This window comes from Triturus cristatus, chromosome 8, assembly GCF_964204655.1.
Source record: "Triturus cristatus chromosome 8, aTriCri1.1, whole genome shotgun sequence".
Taxonomy (NCBI): Eukaryota; Metazoa; Chordata; class Amphibia; order Caudata; family Salamandridae; genus Triturus; species Triturus cristatus.
Genome location: NC_140591.1, coordinates 1267762687 through 1267788416, shown reverse-complemented (window position 1 = coordinate 1267788416; position 25730 = coordinate 1267762687). Strand labels below are relative to the sequence as shown.

Below are 25730 nucleotides of genomic sequence, written 5' to 3'. Positions count from 1 at the left end.
GAAGGATTGCATCCACCTCTTCTTCAGAATAGCTCAGTCCCTGATTCTCAGCCATTGTTCCAGAATTCAAAGAATTCTAATCAATATCTCACTTTATAGTAACCATAGGTCGTGGTTACAAAATAACCAGGGACTCTACTCCAATTTTGGTGGTCACTCTGGTTTCAAAATTATTATTGCAGAGATATTAGCAACGTGGGGCCATAACCGTCTAGGTTATTTTCGGCATTAAGCTAACGCAATCTGAGTAGATCAAAGACGCACAACAGCTATGCACACACACATGATCGAAGTGCGACAATCTAAATACACTTTCTGCTAACTGCACCTAAAAGTGGTCAAAGGAACGTATTAGCTGTGAGAACACACTATCGCAGGACGACATTTTTACGAGAGACATATCCTCTTTATTTCATATAGTATCCCTCTACCTTCACCTAGCCGCTCTCCTTTTTCGCGCTATTTGCCCAGAATTGACAACTGAATAGTTCACTAAATCACTAATCTCACTACATATTGACCCTAATAGTAGTTTCCTGAGTGAATCACTTGAGGCATAGAACTATGATTACTTTAATGTATGTATGTCACCAGGAATATCCAAACGCCATTGTTTTTTCCTTTCGATTAGGTACAGATACCATGAATCTGACCCCTCAAACATAATTAGTGGACAATTCCCACTATACAAGGAGCCACAACGCGTCTTCTTCTATATCGGTCCTGAAGAAAGCCTTTAGACTACTACAGAAGGCTGAAACATGTTGACCCTTTTTTTAGTACGGTAGACCAGTAACCCGGTCTTCATCCGCACTCCATTTTTTACTCTTCTCTTATCAATATTCTTTCAATAAAGATTTATTAGAAAAAACGATTGAGAATTTTAACTTCACTTTACCGGAGCACTTATCACACCCTCCCTCATATTTATGTCTGGACGCTACTGTACAACCAGTTGGTCTTCCTCCGGGCGGAGGTCAGCATACATACAAATAAAAGACCCTATGATGATGCTGTACTAGTACACAAAAGCGGTGACCCAATATATACCGCCTATCGCACCTGTGTACAGTTATGAGGGTTCTTTTTTTGACGGAACCAAGAGTAGAAAAGACCCTGGCTACACAGGACAAGTGGTCCACTCTCCATTGATTTTTTGTGCTTTCAGGGATGTAACATAAAAACATGAATGCAAAACAATGGAGTATGCTGTTCCTATGAGGCGGAAGAGGGAGAAGAGAGATGGGAAGAGGGAAGTGTTTATCAACCTGGCGCTGGAATAAGAGTGCGTACTAGCACTGGGGTAGCTCCAATAAGGAGCAAGGGCCCTCACACACCCGAGGGGTGTCATGCTTCATCATAGGGCGGCTCCTCGTTGGGCCGGCACTGCGATAACCAACAGGCCCCACGAGGGGGCTCTTTACCGGAGTTCTTTTCTGGTTGCCGTTGTGAAGCTAAGTGTGTTATGAGAGGGCTTATGTGTAGTGAGTAGAAGTGGGGTGAAGTGAGTGTGATCTAAAAATAGCTACAAGAGTCTCCAAAGGTAATTTTATTTACTGGGTTCTAGTGCTATGCGTTAAAAAAACAACAACAAAAAAACCAAAAAACAATTCGACTGGTGAGTTGTGGGCTGAAAGGGGAAAATTATATCCGCTTTGGTCTAAAGTAATGCGTAAGGTTTGTGGATGGTCGACATGTTTCATGACCTATACTGTCCAAATGGATCTAGGCATTTCATCAGGACCTACATTGCATCTACTACTCATAGGGGATGGCTTTGACTAGGTGAAACTCAAAAGAAAAAAAGTCATGTACCCTAAAGTCTGGACACAAAGAGTAGTCCAATTATGTGGTGAGTGAAAGAGGTTAAAAATGTATACCTTCTGGAAAAAGAGGCACCTGCTGAGAATAAAAACAAACAATTCAAGGTTATGTCGCAAGGTATTAGAGTTATGGAACCACAAGGCCGTGAAGGGGAAAAGGAGTCTTTTGCACTAGACACAGATAAAAACACAATGCTGTTTGATATAGTCAAGGAGATATGGTCATTGTATGTACATTTCCATATGCCTTTAAACCATGCACAAACCAGATCAATTAGTGGCATAGCCACGTGATGGTACATTCAATGGTGGTGGATAGTCCTGCGGGGGGGGGTAGTGCTGGTGTTACACCCCCCCCCCCCCCAGCATTCTACCACCACATGTGTCCTTTTCCTTCCACCCAATGTATGACCTAAGGCCTCTGCAATAAGCAATTTTCCCCTCTGGTGTCAGTTTATTTTGGCGCTGAAAAAACTATGTGCGAAGTCCATGTTGGTAACTGGTGGGCGAACTGGAGGTAAATGGTGGAGCCGCCCTACCTTGTGCATGTTACGCAGCCCCGTACTGCCCATAGTAAATTACGGTATGTAGGAAGGTGGAATCTGACTATATGGTTGCCCCCACTTTTTTCCTGGTGGTTGAATGGTTTTTGACTAGTCTAGCTGGGATCCTGCTATCCAGGACCCCAGCCTATCTGCTTACTCCCTTAAATGATTGGTGTGCATATTAGATGCACTAGTGATTGGATACTGTGGTACCTTATGAGCCCCTAGTATATGGTACCTTAGGTACCTAGGGCATTGGTACTTCACAGGCCTACCAGGGGCTGCAGCATGTATTATGCCACCCCTGGGAAGCATTCACAATCGGACACCACAGGCCTGCTACTGCAGCCTGTGTGAGGTAGTGTTAGCACTCCTCACTGAGGTATAGGTTCCTATATCTCACCATACACACACATATAAACCTATCAGTCACCCCTATGGTAGGCCCTATCAATCCCAAGGGCAGGGTGCTTGGTTTACTATGTGAGGGGGTGCTTCTGCCTGAGCAGGACCCCTCTGCAGCTGGCAGAGTCTATTCTCTGCTGCTGTTTGTGGATGCGGTTAAACCATATACTCTTAAGTGCATTATAACCTCGCTGTAAATGCTAACTTTGGAATGACTGCATCAAAACATGTCGTGTTTGGTGTCAAACAACTTGGAATCCTACCCCCACACCAGTAACTGGTGTGGGAGTAGGATCCCACCCTTCTAGAGGGGACGACATGTACACACTGTACTACACGGTAGAAATCATCTAGAGCCCTGGCATCACAAAATGGATGCCACCAGCACAGACACTGGGCTGCCCTCCTGCTGCTGACCGAAACTCGCAGTGGAGGGAGCCCAACAAAGGGTTTCCTGTCACAGGGAGGTGTCACCACCTCCCAGACAGGATTTAGTGTATTGGAGCTGGGTGGGTGCACTCCTAGAGTGCTTTGAAGTCCTGCACTGGGGGAGCAGTAGGCTCCTCTGTGCATATGCCAGCTCAAACCGGTTCAGGGGCTACCTGCCCCTGCTCTGGCGCGAAACTGGACAAAGGGAAGTGGGTGTAACCACCCACTACCCTGACCCTCCTAGAGGAGTGGTCATAGAGCTAGTCCCTCCCATCTTTTCACTATAAGATACCACACATTGCCAATGCAATTTAGATTACACCTGGAAGACGCTCAACTAAGAAGAATCCTGGCCCTTCGACGTTCCACTATCTCTGGAAGACTGAAGAATCGCCCTTGGAGTCAAGGAGTGACTCCCCTGCTTGGCAGGCACCAAAACTCTCTACAACGGTTGCAAACTTTACAGCTCCCGCCGGAGCCCGAAGTCCCTGCGTCCCCTGAAGTGGATTTCCTGACCTCTCGACAGCCATTTTGAGTCCCCAGCGAAGCTGTGGCATCTGGACCCCACGTGTGACGAGGAACAGCAATACCAGGGAACCGTGCACTGATTTCGAGTGCAAGCCCTAAACTACGTCCAACGAAGTTGTGCTTTGGACCACTTGTTGTCCAAGTCCCTAGCAGGTCTAGTACCAAATTTCAGTGGCCTACTCCGTCCCGAGTGACCGTGGGCTGTTAAACTTTTCCTGCAAAGGCGTCTTCGGGGTTGCTTGCCCGTTGGCTAGTAACTCACCTGAAGACCTCCACATCGATTTAAAGGGCTCGCCTGGTTGCTCTGGGCCTGCCCTCACTTGTCCTCGCTGGGTAAATCCATCAGACCTTGCTGGTCTGCACCATTGCCAATCTTCACTCTACACGAGACTTGCGGCTGCCAAGGCTTGTTGGCTCCAATCCGGGTGCTGACACCGTCGACAGCTGCAGACGTCGTGGGACCTCCCGAATCCAGCTGCTGGTCATCGTCGAGCCTTCCTGGACCTCGTGAGCGAAGAGACAAAACACCATCATCGACCTGAAGAGACGCGACAGCTGTGGTCATCCATCTCGCTGGCCACCGGTCACTGGCAAGTGACTTTGAACTCTGTCCCCTCAATTTCTAGGTCTTCTGCAACTCCAATCCATCGTCGGATTCGAACGGACACCTCTCCAGTCGCCACAAGCAGCAAGTCTTCAAGGATCTCCATTGAAAACAGCATCGCGACCCGACACCAAAGGACACCTATGCACCCGGCTTCCCTGGGTGAGGTAACTCGTGCACTCCGGTGCCCAAGTGTGTGTTGGCTCTCGAAATACTTACCCTGTAAGTTTCTTGCTTGTTGACTTTTGCGAAGTGCCCTAGAACTGTAAAATACAAACCGCGACATTTGCCATTGAAACGCATTGAAAACCCGCGTGTGTGTTTAGACACTGCACGCATCTCCTGTGGGCTGATTACTTACCTGCTAACACTGCAGAAGTGAAGCCCCAGCGATTCCCAAGGCCCTAGGCCTCTTACTTTTGCAAGTCGAGTTTGTTACACCATTTTTTTTAGTATATGGTCTGGTACGCCCCTAGGGCTACAGCCATATTTGTGCTTAATTTATTGAGAACTGTTGATCTTTTGAATGTTTACCTGGCTCTAATCTCATAAAGAGATTAGTAGAGTATATTTAGAAATAAATACATATATATTTGATATATATACCTGTGTGGTGTCTTTTCATTTGGTAATTCAAGAGATTATAAGGTAAAACAAGCTGCTTTACATTCCTCAGAGACTTAGCCTGAAGGCTGCTCTCCACAGCTACCATTAGGATAGCTTTCTTTAAAAGGTTGTCTTTAAACCTATCTACCAAGAGTCGAATTGGACTGGTGCAAGGTGGCCACTATAACTAGTGACCAGCATATGCCAGGCCAACTTCTCACACGGTACTGTTGTGGTCAACTGTGATCAATATGCACTGGCCAGTGTTTGGGGCGTGCTAGGTATGCAGCTCTGTGCTACTCATAGGTGAACTTTGTCGCGCGCTAACATGAGTAGGGGTCCGGGTAGTGCATGGTACACATCGCCGTGCTGCCCATGCTCAAAGTCGGTGCTGTTGTGGTCAATAGTGATCAGTATGCAAGCACCAGTGCTCGGGGCATGCAACATACACAACTCTGTACTACCCATAGCCGAAATTATATGCCGCACTAGCAGCATTCGGGGTCTGGGAAGAGTTTACTTACTTCACTAAAGTATCCGGTTCATGCGGGACCTACCCACATCTGGCTGTCACGGGAAGGGACGCCGTAAGCCTTCTGGGTCTTCAGTACAGCTCACGCACTAACGCATGGACTGCTGACCCATATATTCAAAGAGGTGCCATGCGTCGACCATGGGCAGCATGGGGATGCGTACCATGCACACCCCGGACCCCTACTCATGTTAGCGCGGGAACAAATTTCACCAGGAGTAGCACAGACCTGCTTACCTAGCACGCCCCAAACACTGGCCTGTGCATATTGATTACCATTGACCACAACAGTACCATAATTTACTATGGGCAGTACGGGGCTGTGTAACATGCAGAAGATAAGGCGGCTCCACTATTTACCTCCAGTGCGCCCATAGGCTATCAACACGGATTTCGCACTCAGTTCTTATAGCGCCAAGGCTTACTGCAGAGGTCTCAGGTCATACAACCGTCTGCCACGGGTTACAGCAACGGTCGACAACCACATACTTGCCCTACACGCGCCCATTTGCCCATACCCCCGCCACAGTAGTCGACAATTGAGGTTTAAATTATGGTGATGCGGACCATGCTATATACACTGGTTCCAGGATGCAACACATTACCAGATATTCCAAATAATCATAAATGGTTGACATTCTCTATGGCTATGATGGCACCTTTAACCAACAATATTACAGATAAACACGAGCAAATATCTTGGGTCAGACCTTGGCCCTTGTTCCAAACTAACACAGCGGCATTATTACTTTTACTTTACAGGTTTCCTCAAATCGCTAAATCAGCGATTATCCTGGCCAGTTACGGTTGGGGCATATTAATCCCTCAAAAGAGGCGAGTCCTTCTGTTGGGTGGAAGGAAAGGGACACATGCAGTGTTAGAATGCTAGAACACCAGAACTCCCCCCGCAGGACTATCCACCACCATTGAATGTACCATCACGTGGCTATGCCACACATTGATCTGGTTTGTGCATGGTTTAAAGGCATATGAAAAGGTACATACAATGACCATATCTCCTTGATTATATCAAGCAGCATTGTTGTTTTTATCTGTGTATAGCGCAAAAGACCACCCTTTCCTTTTCCCTTTCCCCTCCACGGCTTTGTGGTTCCCATAACTCTGAGATCTTACGACGTAACCTTTAATTGTTTGTTTTTACTCTCTCCAGGTGCCTTTTCTTCCAGAAGGTATACATTTTTAACCTCTTTCACTCACCACACAATTGGACTACTCTTTGAGGCCAGACTTTAGGAGATGTGACTTTTTCTTTTGAGTTTTACCTAGTCAAAGCCATCCCCTATGAGGAGTAGATGCAATTTAGGTCCTTATGAAATGCCTAGATCCGTTTGGACAGTATAGGGCATGAAACATGTCGACAATCCACACACCTTACACATTCCTTTAGATCGAAGAGGATATAATTTTCCCCTCTTCAGTCAACGACTCACCCGTCGATTTTATAATGCATAGCACTAGAATCCAGTGAATAAAATTACCTTTGGAGACTCTTGTAGCTATTTTTAGATCACACTCACTTCACCCCACTTCTACTCACTACACACAAGCCCTCTCAGAACACCCTTAGCTTCACAACGGCAACCAGAAAAGAACTCCGGCAAAGAGCCCCCTTGTGGGGCCCGTTAGGCATTGCAGCACCGGCCCAACGAGGAGCTGCCCTATGATGAAGCATGACACCCCTCAGGGTGTGTGAGGGCCCTTGCTCCTTATTGGTGATATCCCAGTGCAAGTACACACTCTTATTCCAGCGCCTGGTCGATAAACACTTCCCTCTTCTCATCTCTCTTCTCCCTCTTCCGCCTCATAGGAACAGCATACTCTTTTATTTTGCATAGTTGGTTGTGGCCTGTATGCTGGTCCTTCTATAGCCCCCCGACCCCCCTCGTGATATTCATAAAAACATGAATGGCTCAGCAGTGAGGCAAGGTGGGAGAACTAAAAGCACGTAAACCACATGCAACTTTTAGGAGCAGGTTTAGGATAGGCATTACACAGCTAAGCTGGGAGGTGAAAGGGAAAGTGCGGTGTGTGATGTGGTAAGGAGTACGTGAAATGTGAAATTTAGAAGTACAAGTTTTAAGTATGTGAAAATAGGCTACTTGCCCACCTTAGGAAGGTCGGTCTTTGCCTGCCAGACCGACATATTTCACTCATTCTTCAGACCACCCAGATTCAGGCAAACCTTCATCGGGGATATTATTCAACTCGTCACCACCTTATCTAAGAAACTATCTTTTTCTGAAACTTCCACTCATCTCCTACACCGGCTAGTATTCCTACTGTTGACTTTGGTGGGGGGCAGTGGAGTGGTGAGTGTGGAGCAACAAATGTACACCTTGCAAAAAATCCATACAACACAAGGCACCAAGATGACACCATCCAATCCACCAACTAGAATCAATCATATCCCTCTTCAAGATAATGACTCACACATTCACTTCTTTTATGAGAGACTAAAAACTGTAAGCATCCGCCACCTCCAAAATTCACTCCCTTTAACACAGACTTCCTTATCCTTTCTTTCTGCGCCTAAACTCTTCATCAGATCAAGCAAATGCAGATCTGCACTTTCAGGACACCAAACTAGTAGTGCCATGCAGAGTGCAAGCCAGGACCTTTACTTTTCAATTTAGTCTTCATCATCTATATCTCCTGAGATTTACCAGTATGGCAACTACCTTGAACTAAGTGAATGTAAACAAAAAACCCAACTCAAACGCAGACTCTCACTCATCCAAGTCTGGATATTAAACACCAGCCCTCAAATGGAATAGAAGACAAAAAACATCCATCTAACCAATAGTACCATACAAGCCCAGCATCAAGAATAGCTCCCCAATTTTAAAGATTAGGAATTCACAACACAACTATGCACCGTAACTCTATGCATGCACAAAATAACTAAATCAGCAACTCAATCAAAATTGCTTCTATGCTAAATAAAATTACCTTGGTGCACATGATCTTCAGAAAAACACTTGAAGCCCTCGTACTCTCCTACTTGGATGGTGCCAATACCATACTGACCCTGGCTTCTGGGAGGATGGGCCTACACATTCAAAGTGCTAACGATGCATGACGTACGGCATGATTTAGATCTTGTCGGATGCGATATTTCAACACAAATGTGACGGATATTCCGTCTGCTGTATTAGAAAAGCATAATATCCTATGGTTCTTGCAATGTGATAGATGGGCTATCCATCACGTTTGTGACCGAGTAGCTTATCTGTCAAGATCTAATCAGACTCTAAATTAGGGATATGCATTGGCTGCTCAACCAGTGCTGCATCTTCTGTAAGAACTGCTACCTTACTTATAAGGTAATGATTTACACTATTCTACCAGGGGAAAAAAACATCTTGCAAGGCAATGTAACACAAGACATAAGGATACTGCTACACAACGTGGATTGAAAACTATGTTAAAAAATGGTGGAAAAAGGAAAAGACCAGATGAAGCTTGACAGACTCTGCTTCAGTATCAGAATCTGAAAAAGCATCCAATCACTCATCAGGTGTGCTCCGTCACTTCAGATGGGACTATAAAACATCCCTTAACGTCACATAATCTGCAACTGATAATGTACTTCACACATCCTTGTGCTCACACTTCCGCTTATGCCCACTGGCACAGGGCCATTCTATGACAAGAACTCCAATCCTCAACAGCTGATACATGTTTGAAAATGTGTTCTTCTGAGGCATGCAAGATAACCAGGCCACAAGGTCTTAACACATCCTGCAGCCAGTCTCTTCCAGCATCTCTTCCAGTATTTCCAAGACACAGCATGCTTGAAGCATGCACCCCGCTGCACTATCATTGTAGTCCTTTCAACAACCTGTATCTGTGCCTGCGAGGACCAAATTTTGCTTTTAGAGTACCACATTTGGTCTTGAAAAAGTCCTAGCCTGGCATTAAAACACATTAGCTAGGTCGAAATCTTCGCAGTGAGTCATAATCTTAAAAATCATTATATATAACTTGTATTCTCAAGCATCAACACTGAAATAAACCTAATTGTGAGACAATAACTGATTTATGGAAAAAATAATTTGACGAATTCACACCTACAACAGACAAGAGGCAACTGAAACTATTCTGCATAAAATACCTATGCTGATAAATTTTGGATACTACACGTCATACCATGGCCCAATTGATATGTGTCCGTTGGGATAAGGATTATCCAGTTTGAGACCGCAGTATGCACTCAGACCGTGCATTACAATGACTAGAAGCACTCTCCACCTCCAAAAACCTCGTCTTTTTTGACTACCACCTCGTACTCTCAACGTTTTATACAAAAAGGAGAGCACAGCATGCGCAGCTATAAATTACTGGGGAAGTACTGAACACAAATGTAGTGTGCATATTGATTAGTTTAAAAACTATTAGAAACAAATTCCACAACATTTACCAGCAGTATACCACACTGACAAGACCTACCAACACCCGAAGGCTGTAAACAAACTGGAGACATATTGTGCAATTAGTACTAATATTTTTGACAGCTTATGCAAGGCACATAATGTATCTACTTCCCGTTTTGTTTGCTTGACTTACCATTGCCAAGTAGGGCAGTGGTGCACTAAATGTTCTCCAGCTGCCAGAAACTGTTGAGAAAGAAGAAAACAAGATGAATACTAGTGTCAAACAACTCTTAATTTGTGTGTGTTATTACTGTCCCTTGATATAACTTTGTTTTCAGAAAGGATGTACTTACTTTGCAAAGAAGTCATACTATTTCTGATTGCAATTTGTGTGTGATGTGACTGCCAAACAAATGAAAACATAAAAGACAGGCCTCCAAAAGTTGAATTTTATAATAAATGCTTACAATCTTTACATGGAGTTTCGTAACTGAAAGAGTCACTGAATTACCTGCTATACCTACAGTAAGGAGAGGGAACCAGCACAGAGGCACCAAGTACACCTCAACGAGTGCCTACCTCAACATGCTTTGAACAATCAATCACAGATTAATTTTTGTTTTGGAAGTATAAAGTTCAGCCAATTAACCACAAGCCTCAAAAATCAATTCAAAGCTATTTGGCGCCAAAACCACCATGAACATTTTACATTTTTTAAGGTTATCACTTTGAACAAAGGATTAAAAAAAAAAAAGATACCATGTGCAGCACAAAAGTGTTCTACTTTAACAAATTACTGCCAATCTAGATTGTAGAATTCACTAAATACTATGGAGTTAAGTCCATTTTTCAGGCAAAGGAGTTGGCAAACGAGGCAGGGCAATAGGAAAATGGCACAGAAAGGTGGGGTGCAATCATATTAAAAGAAGCAAATGAGGACACAGGAAAAATTTGTGACGGCAAGCAAACAACAAATTATGAATGAAGCTGTTAAGGTGCATGACAAACGTCAAATTGGTTAACACATTTTTGGAAAAAGAAAAAACTAATACAAAATCAGTTTAGTATGGCAAATGGAGCACCTAGAAACACAAGTTAAAATATATATAGTTGTAGAAGAGAAAGGAGACATAATTCTTTTGGAACGTGCATAGTTGGAATAATTTCTTTTTGTAGCTATATGTTCGAGTAATTCCGGTCTCTAAAGCATAAAAATGTAACGCGAACATGTAGTTACAAAGCTTTAGAATGGCACCATCAACTTCATACTCCACACCAACACACAGTAATATTGTGTTGAATGCGTCTTCAAGGTTCCATGTGCTTATCTAACAGCATAGAGGTTATGTACCAATAGAGATGCTGGCCTCCTTCACCTGTGAAGCAATGACCAACAAGAGAACAGAAGCAAGTTTGAGGGTGCTCTCCTTGGCTTAAGGGGATGACCTCAATTGCACTCACAAGGTCCCTTTGCCAACCACCAGCACATACATATATAATCTACCAGTATCTGATTTATTGCGTTTAGACAGTAGCATGAAGCAAGGGCTTTATTATCAAGGTAACCCAAGAATTAACTGCCTGGCTAGCATACAGATCTCGAATCACACTACAAAATTGCCCGAATGTACAATGGAACACCAACCTCCACACTTGAAAATCTTCAATATACTCAAGCTGGCTCTTTGGTGCGGTTATGTATGCTCTGAACCACAGCAGCATCACACTCAACAGTACTCCAGTGGTGGCCAAGGTTGTTAAGCAATATGAAACTTCAAATAATGGCCAGCACAGATCTTCTGCTCCAATATTCCAATGCTTATCTTTTTGTTTCCACTGTTTATTTTACAACATTCTACCTCACTTCGTGGAATGTTTTAATAGTGTTGCAGCCCTTCTGCGTCGAGCTTTAAAGGTTACTAAAGGGCCTCTCCCTCAAGGTAGTCCATCAGGCTTATAACTTTGGTGTGGGGCCTTTAACAGCGGTTATAGCCCTCGGCAGCAGGTCATAACTCTTCATTGTATGGTTTTCAAAAGTATTATATGAGCCAGCAGGCCCAGAGAAGTTGGGAAAGGGATAAAAACAGTCCTAGCTGAGAACCTGTATTAAATTTCATTCTGCTTAATACTCAAGTCAGTGTGTCATAACACAGAAACGTACAAGTCAAACCTCTCATACATTCAACTTCGCTTTGCTATCATTATCAATCTACATTTTGATGATTTTACAGAAAGCTGAAAGCTAAATGAGTGTAACTGGGACAAGAGCAAATCTACAAGGAAACTGATGAAAATAACATTTAACCTTCTTTCCACTGAAAGACACTTTCTTTTTCAGTAATGTTAGAGGTATTCCTCAAAAAGGTCACAACCATTTTATTACTTACCTCTTCTGGTGTCAATACTCCAGTTTCTTTGAACTTTGACTCCTAATTACGAAACGAAGAAAATAATATCAATGATAAAACGGGTAAATTTTTAATAGACAATTTAAATGCATGTACCATTACTGTGTATATTCAATCTGGATAGCCATTTGAATGAATTAGTGGTTCAGGTGTGCAGTGTTTGAAAGGATACTCTCAACAAAATAAAAACACATTTTCACCTCTTGAAGGTTAATGTGCAGTCCCATAAAATGAAATTATGAAGTGAAGGAAGATGAAAATCAAAACAGAGGTTTAACCCAAAAGGGTAAGTCCAGAAACGGAAAAAAAGCAAATTCAGTTATGTATTATGAAAAATAAAGCTGGTACTTGTAACTAAGACAATGATAAACTGATGGCTGTAGCCCTCATGTGCTGACACCTCCTTTGTTTAATCAGTAATTTCTGTCCTCTGCTGGCCAGAGGCACGAAAGGATGCATTTGTCAATCTATAATATACTACCTGGTATTATTAGCAGTGTCAGATGAGTATACAGAAATAAGAAAAGGAGGAACTGCAGCGGGCGTTGTGTTTAAAACCGTTTTTGCAACCAATAGATTTCGATTTTGAGTACATTGTGTAATGTATATTCTGTGCTGTGGGGCAGGTTTTCCTCTTCAGGTCTGCAATGAGGAAAAGTGTTTTAATGCACTAGATATTGCCCATTGTACTAGACATTGCCCACTATACAATGATAACAGGCTCTTTTATTTTGGGATATGGGCAATCATGCTGATCCATTTTCCATTACAGTAACGAATGGTAGTCCCACCTTTATCTTAACATATAAAACAATAAGCTAGAATCGAAGTAACAGACCAGCAAGAAAACTAAGAACGATGTACGGATCAGGCTATAACTTAATTATATAAAGCAGTATCTATGCACATTTTTACTTCTGTACATCACCGAATGAATCACAACTGGAAGTCTGGGAACCCCACCACCCCAAGCAATTTATGTTAAATAAATGGAAAAAAGGCAGGCCTCCAAACATTTAATTTTATATTAATGGCTTACAATCCTTACATGGGGTTCCGTAACTGAAGGGTACTCCAGTGAGATATCAAAAATGACCAGAGAAAAGGTTTTTGAACAGGTAACTGAATTGTCTGCTAATCTGAATAAAAGATTAAAATAAAATACATACAGCACACAAATACAGAAATTACTACGTATTTTATTTAACAAAACAAAAAAATATTAAAGTTTAATTTTAATGGGAAGAATGAAGCTTAGCCAGGAAAGAGGAACACAGGAATCCTCATACTGTGCACTATTTGGACTTCCAGTGTCCGATTGACACAAGGATAATTTAATACAATACACTATAATATAATATAACCCCGCCCCCTCCCACCCAGAAACTCATAGCTGCTACAGCCACAGAGACACAGACCTCTGGCGGAAAGGAACCATTTCAGAAGGGCAGTGTAGCACAACCAAGCAGTGGAGCAAGCATAGTATCAGCTAGAAATCCGACTGTACTGAAGTGGGTTTCAAGGGAGGTTAAAAAAAAGACGTGAATGGCCTTTGGGAAAGGGTTTTCTCATTAGAGGGGAAAAGACGACAAGGAGAAAGAGCAAGAATTCATTAAGTAGGAATGTACTTGCAGGAAAATATCTCTCTGCAGAGCCACGTGGAAGTCTTGTAAGTCGCTCGAGGAGAAACAACATACAAAGCTGGGGAGTACCGACGGAAACAGAGGTTGACAATCTAGAGAACTTCAGGCAATGCTTTTCAGAAACCTACTACAAAGGTCAGAGATGGAAGACATCAGGCTTGACAGAACCCACCATACTGTGCGGACCTCCATGCAAAACGCAAGACAATCCAATATCCGGACAAGGATGCACTATTTTCAGTAGAATGAACAAATAATAAAAGCAGCAAGGAAAAAGAGACAAATGTATCTTCGAAGGTCACACAATCCTACTTTAACAAGACTTTTTGGGCCTTACATTTCAACAGAGAAGAGGCTTTCACCCAGTGGAGTTTCTCGGCTTGCACAAAGTGGTGATAGATGGAGTTTACCCCTTCCATTTCATCTTCACTTGGTAGGGTCAGCAATTACAGCTGAAGACACTATCAGAAACTAAATGAATACTTCATATTCAGGCTGGAACACAAAATGGGACTCCCCTCGGGTCCCTGACCAGGAAATTCCACACACCCATCACTCCAGAGGAGTAAATTAAAGACTATGTCCAGGAAAAATAAAATTGAAACCAAACGCTGTACCACAGAAAGAGAAGAGGACGGACACGGACCAACTGAAACTCGTAGCATGAGGCAATGAAGCTTCCTACCCAGGAGCAGCTCACCCATCGTGAGACGACAACGATCAAGCTCTGAACTGGAGTGGGGAAAGTGTGCTTCAGCAATGGCAGGCGGTGCATCAGCTGACTATGGCAAGGCCAGTGGCTGAGAGGAGAAAAGAGGGGATCTGACAACAAAGCCTACTAATCGGAATGATCACTCAAAAGAGGAGTCAGGACCAATAAATGGGACTGGGCCCTAAAGTCAGCAAACCCTCCTTATGGAGTAAAAGTGGGGAGATGGGGGGCACACAATGTATTGGCTTAGGGGTCATAGTTAATATTTTGGCTTTGGGGAGGAAGAGAACAATTTGAAGTGTGGGAAGGAGTCATCAAAGGACTCATTCTGGGGAGAAGCAGGGGGAGAGAGGAGAGTAGGGGATGCTTGATGTTTCCATTGTTAGGAACGGAGGCGACATAGAAGGGGACATGAAAATGGTGCGTTGGTTTGGGCAAGATGTATAATTTTCTATATTATGTATGTTGTATTTCCATAAAAACAAATAAAATTGTCTCATATAAAAAGAAAGAACGGAGGTGACATCTCCAATGTACTATAATTCTGTTTAAACTCAAGAAAAACGAATTGAGCAGTAAAAAATTCCTTCAATTGCAGCCGTTAAAATAAAAAAAAAAAGTTTACCAACTATTCATAAAAGGGTGACAAATACTGTTTATTTTCACTCCGTTCGGATTAAGTAAAAATTCTGTTTCTTTGCAGATCGAAGTTTTATGTATGATAGCATGATGATCCTTTTGCTGCTTAGGTAAATCATTTTATATGTTAACAATCCTTAATTAACAATATGTTGAATAGGAGCTTTACACTTTTGTCCTCCATCTTGTAGTCAAGGCTCGAGCAAAAGGCAGTAATATGGAAAAATAGTAAGAAACCATATTTAATGCATAGAGCATTGATGATTTCCAAAGATTAAGATATTACTAAGAGCAAAGACAGCCCAGAATTATTTTTTTTTTTTAACCTTTATTTATAATTTTCCAGATAATAACCACATGTTCAATGCATGGACAGAACAGCAGGTATACCTGTACTAGTGTATGTATACAGTCGGGCATGGAATCAATTGTGGGTAACATGCTTAGGTATCCAATGGTCCCATATAGTCTCATATAGTAACCATGGTGCATGTTACAATACAATCCACAACCTTACAAAAGTTCCATAGATACAAGAGTGTTATCAGTAAGTGGACATCACTGCACCCTTGTCATGGGCCAATCAATTGCCATACTTACATCTCTCCTGTGATTGCAAAATAGTGCGTCATCATCTCCTCCCCATCTCCTAGGCCAGTGCTACAGGGGAGGGGGAGCTCGCCGCCGCCCCCCACTGCTACCGGGCTGTCCAGGGGAAGGTGTGCAGCACGGGCCTGCAGGTATTGCGTAAGGGGTCCCCAGATATCTTTCGGTCTAGAGGAGCAAGGCAGCGTCTCTGCGTATATTGTGAGCTGTTCCTGGCAATACACCATGTCTCCCAACCAGTCCTTAAACTTAGGGGCCCGCCCCCTACCCCAACTGCATGCCACTCGTCGTTTTGTCAATAACAGTGATAGTTTGACGTATTGTCGGCACGCTTTGGGAATGGTCTTCGTGTAGCCTAGGAGCGCGACTAAAGGGTCACACGGCATCGCTTGAGCCGTCATTTCAGATCGCGCTTCAAATATCTGTTCCCAATATTCCATTACTTTCGGGCATTCCCAAGCTAGATGTAGGAATCCAGCTCCCGGGCCACCACATCTGTCGCATCGATCAGCATCTCGGAGCCCGAAGCGGCATAGCTTAACCGGGGTACAATACATGCACTGCAAAAACTTAGTGGATTATACGCAACCTAGCGCTGGTTGATATTTCCGCAGTCTGTAAACAGCAGTACAGCCACTGCTAATCTGCAATGTCACAGCCCAGGTCCTCTGTCCAATGCGCCTGTGCTGTACAATGAGGGTGCTCTCTCTCTGCGCTAATTACTCGGTACAGGTTGGATACCAAGTGTCTAGGGCTCTCATTCTGCAATAGCTGCTGTAGCGGCTTCAGGGCTTCTGGCTCCCACGGGAAGCTCGGGAGACTCGCCCACATCCCCTGTCGCAATCGCACATACAGAAACATTTCCAAAGGGGTAGGCCTCACATCGCCAAAAAACTGAGCAGCTGAACAGAAAACACCGTAACAAAACAGATCCCCCCCAGGTTTGTCGCGCACACGAGTGCATAGTTGCCGTAAGCCCTCCTCCTGCAACAGGGATAGTCGTGGGTGGTACGTCAAGGGCAAAATGGAGGAATAAAGAGTCGAAACCCAAAAGGCCCGCATAATATATTGCCATGCGGCCACTGTGCTCGTTATCGTGGTTTTCGCTGTGTCTCGAGGGCAGGAGTGTGACATGATCTATAACTTTACTTAAGGCCGTTCCATAGTTAAGACGGATCATTTCATCCCTATCCCCCGAAACTTGGATTCCCAAATAACGCAAGTCTGTGTCACACCATGCCAGTGGGTAGTCCAGTGCAAATTTAGCTACGGCCGCTGTTAGGGGGAAGAATTGTGATTTTTCCCAATTAATTTGAACTCCCGAAAGTGCGCCAAAGACTATGAATTCCCGCAATAATGGGTTTAAGTTATTCTGGGGATCTCGGACATACATGTCATATCGTCCGCGTAGAGAGAGATCAATATTGGTCTCATGGGGCATTGGAGCGCTCTATCCTTATGATGCTGTCTCAACCTGCACGCCAGAGGCTCAAGGGCCAAGGCGAACAGGAGAGGGGACAGCGTGCACCCCTGCCGAGTCCCTCTCGTGATGGTGAAAGCAGGCAAAACCTGGCCATTGACCAGTACCCTAGCAGTAGGCTTGTTGTACAGCAGCTTTACCCAGGACACAAACCCCGGGGGGAATCCCTTACGGAGCAGAACTTCAAAAAGGTAGTCCCATTCGACTGAGTCGAACGCCTTAGTGGCGTCTAGGAATACCGCAGCCAAAGGGAGCTGAGGCGACACATTCTGCACTATAGAGAATAGCGTAAGAAGATTATGCGAGGTCGCCCTCCCAGGAATAAAACCCGACTGATCTGGAAACACCAGCTTCTCTATCAGAAGGCGAACTCTAGTCGCCACCAGCTTCGCCAAAATTTTAGTGTCACAGTTGAGAAGTGACAACGGCCTATAGGAGGCGCAATATTGTGGCTCTTTGACGGGCTTCAGTATAGAGGTAATCAGGGCCTCTCTCATGGAAGGAGGGAGCCAGCCATCCTCAAGGGCCACCTCATAATTCCTTTAGTATAGGGACCATAATATCTATGTATGTTTTATAAAATTCCGCGGGAATGCCATTTGAGTCACGGCGCCCTACCAGACTTCTGCTGCATTATGGCTTCATGCACCTCATCCAGTTCGAACGGGGCACATAAGAACTCACAATGGTGATCTTCTAACCATCCCAGTGCAACATCACCCAAGAACGGCTCGAACTCCAGCGGATCCCCGCGCTGTGTTGTATATAACTTAGAATAGTGCTCTACCAATACCTCTTGTATACCCATCGTGTCTCTGCACGTCTCCATTCGGGGCTGCAATTTCCAAGATGTAATTGGTGAACTTGGGTCTCTTTATGGCCTCCACCAATGCCCTCCCCGGACGATCTCCCTCCCCATATCTCCGAGCCTTCCAGTATTTGCCCATAAACTTTGATTCGCGATTCGCCGTGTCTATGTAGTCCGATAACTTATCTCGGAACTCTAGTGGTGCATGTCCCCTGTCACCTTCAGTCATCCGCTCCTCCAAGTCCTTCAATTCTCTCTCTAGCCTCTGAAGCCTACCCCGGATATCCCGGAGCACTCCAAAGCTTTTGGAGATGCACACTCCTCGGATCGTAGCCTTGAAGGCCTCCCAGACGATTTCCACCAAATTCACTGACCCCCTATTCCTCTGAAAAAAGCTCTGAATCTCCTCCTCCAACTCAGCGTGAAACACCGCGTCCAGCAAGGCTGTAGGTTGAAGGCGCCATGCAGGTCGCGGCCTGCCTCCCCCCGGCAACTCAATCAGTAGGTGTACGGGCGAGTGATCCGAATATGTACGGGCCAGATGGGTCACCCCTCTAATATATGGGCCCAGTGCTCTCGACGTTATGCAGTAATCTATCCTAGCCCACGACGCCGCGCTCGGTGTGAAGTGCGTACCCTCCATGGACCCTGGGTGAAGATGCCTCCAAGAATCAAGTAGCACTCCCTCTTCCAGAATATCCCGCATCATTGCCTGCGAGCGAGTATAATGATATGGCACCGCCATAGATCTGTCTACGCTAGGGTTAAATGCCACATTAAAATCCCCTCCCCAAATTATATGCATTGTGCCCAGTGCCAGTATTTTACCCCACAGAAGTGCGAAGAAATCGGGCGTATCAACATTCAGACCGTAACAGCTAATCAGTGTGACCGTATCAGCTCCCAGCCTCCCCCATACAATTGCATATCGTCCCTGTGGATCTGTGATCTCTCCCTGTGGTAAAAAGGGCACTTGCCTTTTAACAATAATGGCTATACCCCGCGCATAGGAAGAGTATGAGGAGAACAGCTTGTAGGTTGCCCACTTCGCAACAAATGAAATATGCCGCTGTGAATTAAAGTGCGTTTCTTGTAGGATCGCTATACTAATTTTGTATCGATCCAAGTATGAAAGTATCTGCCTCCGCTTCCTAGGGTCCCCCATCCCCCTCACATTCCAGGATAAAATCCCTAGGCATTTGTCAATTGTCACTTCCCCTGCATTACCCAGAGACAATAACCGAAGCTATTTGCGTATCGTTATATATCCCACCACCCATGCCTACACTTGAACTTTGCTGTCTGTCCAGAACTTCCTGTATGCGATCTAGTAAACGCCAACAAACAATCCCTCCCACCCCCTCCCACTGAAGCATTCCCAACATGCCAGAAAAACAATTCCCCTCCCCCTCCCTATCCCAATGGAAGGTGAACTGAGCAACTAAGCCCTAACTCGGGCAGGTAACCAGAAAAGAAATGGGGGCTCTCCCAGGTGGGGACAGTCTCTAGGTGACGCACAGGTGTAACTCCTACCTCCCCAGGGGCACCAAGATGCCAGTCCGCACCCCATATGGGAAGCAAGGGTGTCCGGTGTGTCTGATTCATCTTCTCCAATGCTCAATCTAGCATTTTACACAACACTATTAGTTGTTCCGGCAGGAGTTCCATATACATGTTAATGTTAGACCGCAGCTCACACAGTCTTTTACTAGGTCAGCTCGCTACTGCCTCAGGATAGCACGATCAGTCAATATCCGAAGTGGTGGGCGTCAGGGATCCATCCGTAGGTTGCGCCATTTTGTTGCGTCGGCGCAGATGCTTCAAGAACTCTTCGGCTTGCTGGGGCTTAATATAGAATCTCTGCTTCCCCCTAGTAAGTAATGCGAAGGCGGGCCGGGTACAGTAAGGCATAATCAATTTGAGCCTGTTGCAACTTCCGTTTGATTGGGAGGAATTTTCGCCTGTCCTCCTGTACCGCAGCAGTGAAGTCCGGGTAGATAGTAAAGTTGACCCCCTCATAGTGGAGCTGCCTCCTCTCACGCGCCACCCTGAGGGCTGCATCACGGTTTCTGTAGTTGAGGAGGCGGGCTATTATAGGACGTGGCGTGCCCCCCACCGGCGGTCGAGGGCCCAGCGAGCGATGCGCTCTCTCTACGACAAATTGAGGAGGGAAGGATTCTGCGTCAACTGCCTCTAACAACAGTTTTTCCACATACTGCTCCATCCTTCCCGTGTTGGTACTTTCGGGTATTCCTAGGATTCTAATGTTGTTCCGGCGATTTCTCGCTTCCATATCCTCAGCTTTGGCAGCAATAACTTAAGAGCTTGTCCATCTGGGCCATGGTGCTCTGCAGACGCGTTGTGGCGTCCTCCGAGTCCGATATGCGCTTTTCTACTTCTTTAATCCATTCCTCGTGTCCGTCTATTTGGCCAGCAATGTTATCAATTCGTGCGTTAATGTCATCCATTTTCTCCGCAATTGACATTATGCCCTAGCGCACCTCTAGCAGAATAGTTTTCATGTCAGCGTCAGATTCCCAAGGCGGGTCGCGACCGCCCATTGCCGCACTGCAGAGGTCACCTTCCGGGAGTGTTTTAGAATTCTTTTTAGCTTCAAACTGGAGTCGAGACTGTCTAGCGTCTAATTTCCCCATTCTGTCCGTCTGCAGAGGGTTCTCTCAGAGTATCAATACAGCCAAGGATACTCCCAACTCCGCCACCACAGCCGGGCGCGCAACGCGCTGGCCAGTGTTGTCCCAAAAAGTTGCTCCACAGCTTTGTCAGGACCGTCTGTAGATAGCGCTGTGCATCTGACCAACGCAAAGGCAGACTGGCGCCGTCACTGCCGCGATGGCAAGTGGGCCGAGGCTTTTCCCTCACTCGTGCAGCCCCACTACACTGTCAGTATATCTAGGCGCTCCTCTCCTCCGCCAGCGCTGGCATTTCTCGGGCGACTCCACCGGCCTGTACAGCTCCCGCAGCACCCCCAAACACTTCATCGCTACCCTCTACGTTAGGGCTCCTCCCCAGGAGGCAGCAGCGTCATCCAAGAATAGGGTCCACTCCACCCCTAAACTGACTCAGCAGGACGGGCAGCAGGCTGGATCAACAATTCTCGGGCAGTATTGTTCCCCCAATGTCCGCCAGAGCATATACAAGTATCTTCTGCAATCAGGGGTCAGCAAGTCTCAGAGTGGCACGTTTTGTACTCGGGTCCTCAGTGCAGGTCACCTCAACTCCCCTTCGACTGCTCCCAGGCTCTTCAGTCCAACCTCCGGCCCCTCGAGCCCCAAGTCGCCGCGCAATTCCTGCACCCTGTGTGCTTCTATTTCATGCCGCCAGCAGCTGTCTGGGGCCTCGGCCTGACAGCATATACTATGTCGCACCGCAGCCTTTGCCCTTCGTGCCTTCTAGTGCTCACCGTCACGTAGCCGCCACTTCCAACTATCTAATAATGAGTCTATTATCCAGGCAACAATCCATGGCAGTATCTCATTAGGCCCAGCGTGCCTACGCCGATCCGTGAATGTTGGGGGTGCACCCCCGGAGCGCTAATCCAGCTCAGCGCACTGTTGCTTGGCCGCACCCCGAGCCCTCCCGATGGCCGATCCGCCACCCGACAAGTTCCAGACTCGACTCTCCCGCCCAGCCAGCCCTCCTCTCCTTACAGGCACACTCACTCACCACGTGGGCGCCGTGGCCTCTCGTAGGCATCCTCCCCCAGAGGGCGCGTTCCAATCCTCAGGCTGCAAAGCCGGCGGCTGCGATCTGCACCGCTACCAGGTATCGCGCATCGCAGCCTCCGCCGAAACTGTCCCAGGTTAAGCCGCTGCACATCAGGGATTTCTGCTCGCAGGCGGCAGGCGGCAGGGAGCATTGAGGACGGATAAATTACCGGCTTTGGGCACCGGACTGCGGGAGCTTCACCCGGAGGCAGCCATTCTGCAACAGCGCCACCTAGCGCCCCACAGCCCAGAAATTACATTGCTCCAAATCATATGAAAATGACAAACTATAAAGCGGCTCATATAACAAGCATTTACAATGCAATAGGTCTCGCAATAGCGAGATTTTGAGCTATTGGCATTGTAAATGCCAATGCCTTTTATAACATTAAAAGACATTGTAATTTACAATAACAGTAGGTCAAACTTTAGCAAAAGCAAGACCTATTGTATTGTAGAGCGCAGTGTACAAAAAACAAAAAAGAAGGGAACAGAGCACGGTATCCCTGAAGCAAGCGTCGCGCTCAACATTATAGTTAAAAAAGAAGAAAATGGAGTGCAATGTCCTTAAAGCAGGCGTTGTGTTCTTCTAAAAATTATTAATAATTTTTCATAAAGCTTTGTCACTGTGCCGTGAGTGCTGTGGGGGTAGGGGCAGTTGCTTTTAAAGTTAGAGCGGCATATCTCTCTATACGAAAAGTGGTGAGTGCGCTGCAAATACAGAAAAGCAGCCGCCAATGTTTGTCGGTACCAAGGAGGGACTAACAAGCCTACTTACGAATAAGAAGCCAGCATCTATGAAGGACAATGACCCAAGCCAATGACAAATATGGGTGGAGAGTGGGCGGAGCTTCTAGTGCATACTCCAATAAAGCATGCTTTGCAGAGCGAACAGGGCATGCGCGCTCAACCTAAAAACCTCCTGCCACAGCCTGAGCTGACCGGACTCTCCTCCCTGGCATCATGATCGTGATGCATCAGAATAGTGAGACAGGGTCTGTCCTGTCCACATGGGGACTTTACTGCCCTGAGTGGCGGAAGTGCCATTGGCTCCATTCTGGTGCAAGGTGCCGAAGATGGAACTGTGTCAGTGTCGGCGCCCATTCATGATTCTCCGAGTCCCGCAGCATTCAGAATGAGAAGCCGCCAAAAGCAGTAAAAGTCCATGACAGTAGAAGTGGGTAAAAAAAACAGCAACAGTCAGGGAAGGTGTCACCCTAGGAAATTAGTTTGTCTACTAGCCAGAGGCGCAACTAGAGCCAAATTTCGGGGGGGGGGGGGGGCTGAGAAAAAATGTCGGGGGGGCTGAATCTTTTAAGCCATAGGCAGAGTGGAGCTGCAGGGGCTCTTAGAAGGGGTGAAACAACAGCGAGGCCTCATTAACATGCAAATGGTCTTTTAAAGACCTGTGAAGTGCTCGGGTGCGGCTGTGTGTGTGCCGCGAGGCTGTCTCATCCCGGGCTGCCAGACGCGAGGGGGGGGCTGAAGCCCTGTGAGTCCAATGGGTGTTGCGCGCCTGCTACTAGCACGGAAAGAACTACTGCAGGTCACATGAGCAAGTCTCAGTGGGGTCTCAGCTGCTGAATACAGTCGGCTGAGCCCAGAGCCCACTGCGGCATGAGCCTGAAGCAGTTCAGAGTTATAGGCTGCTAAAATTAAAATATATAGTATTAATGATCCTCAATCTCTCAACATGTCAGGCAATATTTTATTTATTAACACAGGCCAGAGTGGCCAGTATGAGCCTTGTAACACCGTATGCTCACAGCACTCGGACGCCGCGCTGCTGTTAATGCAACTCAGACAGTCACGGTCACTCCCTGCTTCTCTCTCTCACAGTGTGCAGGTGGGCAAGGTGCTAAAATGCGTATTTAATGCATTTTAATGCGGACCACCACCCAGCCTCATAAACCCTCCTATCGGACACCACACACCACTTTCAGTGTTTGTCTTTCGTTGTTGTCTTTCTCCCTATCACTTAGTTTGCACCTTTCCCTTCTTCACCCCCTTTGGGGCAGCCTGGCACTGCCTTTTCTTGCCTGAACGCCAGGCATTGCACGAGTTTTATTTTTAATGTCTCATTATTTTCAGTCATGAATGAGCAATAAGAAGTAACCGCTAGGGGGCGGCACCGGCACTTCCAATAAAGGCTTTGATCGGAAAGTTTCATTCTGGGATTTTGTATTTAATAACGATTTGAGTGAATGTCGATGGCTGTACGGCTGAAAACTTGTTTTTCTTGCTGTGTGTAGTATTTTGGGGTAAAACCACTTAAACTAACACCTTTTTTTGACTCTGCAAGTCCCCTTTCCTCCTCAAAAAGACAGAGGCCGGTTACGTGGTGAATGGGGTTCCGAGTGGGGAGATTTGAATATCAAAAGAAAGTTGAGGCTTTTGTGAAACCATACAATGCGATGCATTTAACAGGATACAAAGCGAGGCAGTGTAGCCCATCGTGTCAACGCGACTGCTGCTGTTGCTCTGTACAACATTCAGCTTAGACCAGAGGCGCAACTAGAGCCAAATTTCGGGGGGAGGGGGGGGGAGGGTCGAATCTTTAAGCAATAGGCAGAGTGGAGCTGCAGGGGCTCTTTGAAGGGGTGAGACAACAGCAAGGCCTCATTAACATGCAAATGGTCTTTTATAGACCTGTGAAGTGCTCGGGTGCGGCTGTGTGTGTGCCCGGGAAGCTGTCTCATCCCAGGAGCCACACACGACGGGGAGGAGGGGTAAGGCGGGGTGGCTGAAGCCCTTTGAGTCCAATGGGTGTTGGGCGCCTGGCTTTGACGGACATTCTTACTGGGCCAGCCTTGTCGTTCATCCTTCCGAGTTTGAAATGGGCACGGACTGTGAATTAGGGGTGCTACGCACCCACAGATGCCCTAGTGCTGCATGGTTGTCCCCAGGGTATGAGTTACAATATGAAACAATGCCGTGGCGCTTGTCTAAATCCATCTAGGCAGCACTCCGCATTCAAGCCAACATCCTTCAAAAGGGGCATTTTAATTTTAAATAAACGCAAGGTTTACTGCACCACCGTGCATTGTAGGTAAAAACAGACATACAAAAAGTATACATAAAAACCAATAACTTTTAACCATTTACAAAGTCATGCAATTGATAATGACCATTCATTGCTTGGCCTCTGTGCCGGAAGCCTGCACAGTGGGCTTGTCTTTAAGTGCTCGCTGGGAACAGGTGGCGGACGGGGTCTGTCTGAGGGACGGCCAGAGGGTTCACAATGAGGAAATGTTTTCTTTTATATGGTGCGCATGTAGTCAAGTTGACGTCCGAGCGCTTTAATAAAAAGGCATAGTAGACATTGAACACTATGCACTTTTAGAGTCAAAACAATTGAATGACTATGCTCGTCAGGGGTAGTTAGCACTATATAAATTAATAAATAGCCTTGCACTCCTGTGTTCGTTACAGAAGTGCTCTCTCGATGAACAAAGGTTGTGAGTGAAGCGTTTGAAAACCCGCAGGACGTTTAAAAACCCGCAGGGCGTTTGAAAAGCCGCACTGCCGGAAGAGGCGCGAGATTAAATAAAATAATAAATAAATAAATAAATAAATGAAGAAGGATATGCGAGACAACCCCTTACCTTGGCCGTGAGAGTCCGGAGGGCCGTTGGCCTTGGAGGGTGGCGGGCACAGACTGGGCATTATCTGCACACACAGGCCCTTCCCCTCTGTAGAGGCTCACCCCTCCCCGTTCGTACCAGCACATTCTGGGCAGGCCCGGTGCGGTGCTGTGAACTGCTGATAGGAGTTTGCCCCCCCCCAACCCCTTCAACTCTGACCCCCGTTGAGAGGAGTATGCAGATGGCCAGGAGGTGTGTG

At 46.1% G+C, this 25730-nt stretch overlaps 1 protein-coding gene across 4 annotated transcripts in view; it reads right to left on the bottom strand.

Moving 5' to 3' along the window:
• ATG3 (autophagy related 3) overlaps window positions 1-25730 on the bottom strand; it is a 272476-nt gene that overhangs the window by 196775 nt on the left and 49971 nt on the right. For all 4 annotated transcript variants that reach the window (XM_085622981.1, XM_085622977.1, XM_085622978.1 and 1 more), the window contains exons 3-4: window positions 12254-12295; window positions 10060-10109 (exon numbers count right to left, since the gene is read on the bottom strand). In XM_085622981.1, the coding sequence (XP_085479107.1) occupies window positions 10060-10109; window positions 12254-12295 (92 nt within the window). The remainder of the gene's footprint in view (window positions 1-10059; window positions 10110-12253; window positions 12296-25730) is intronic.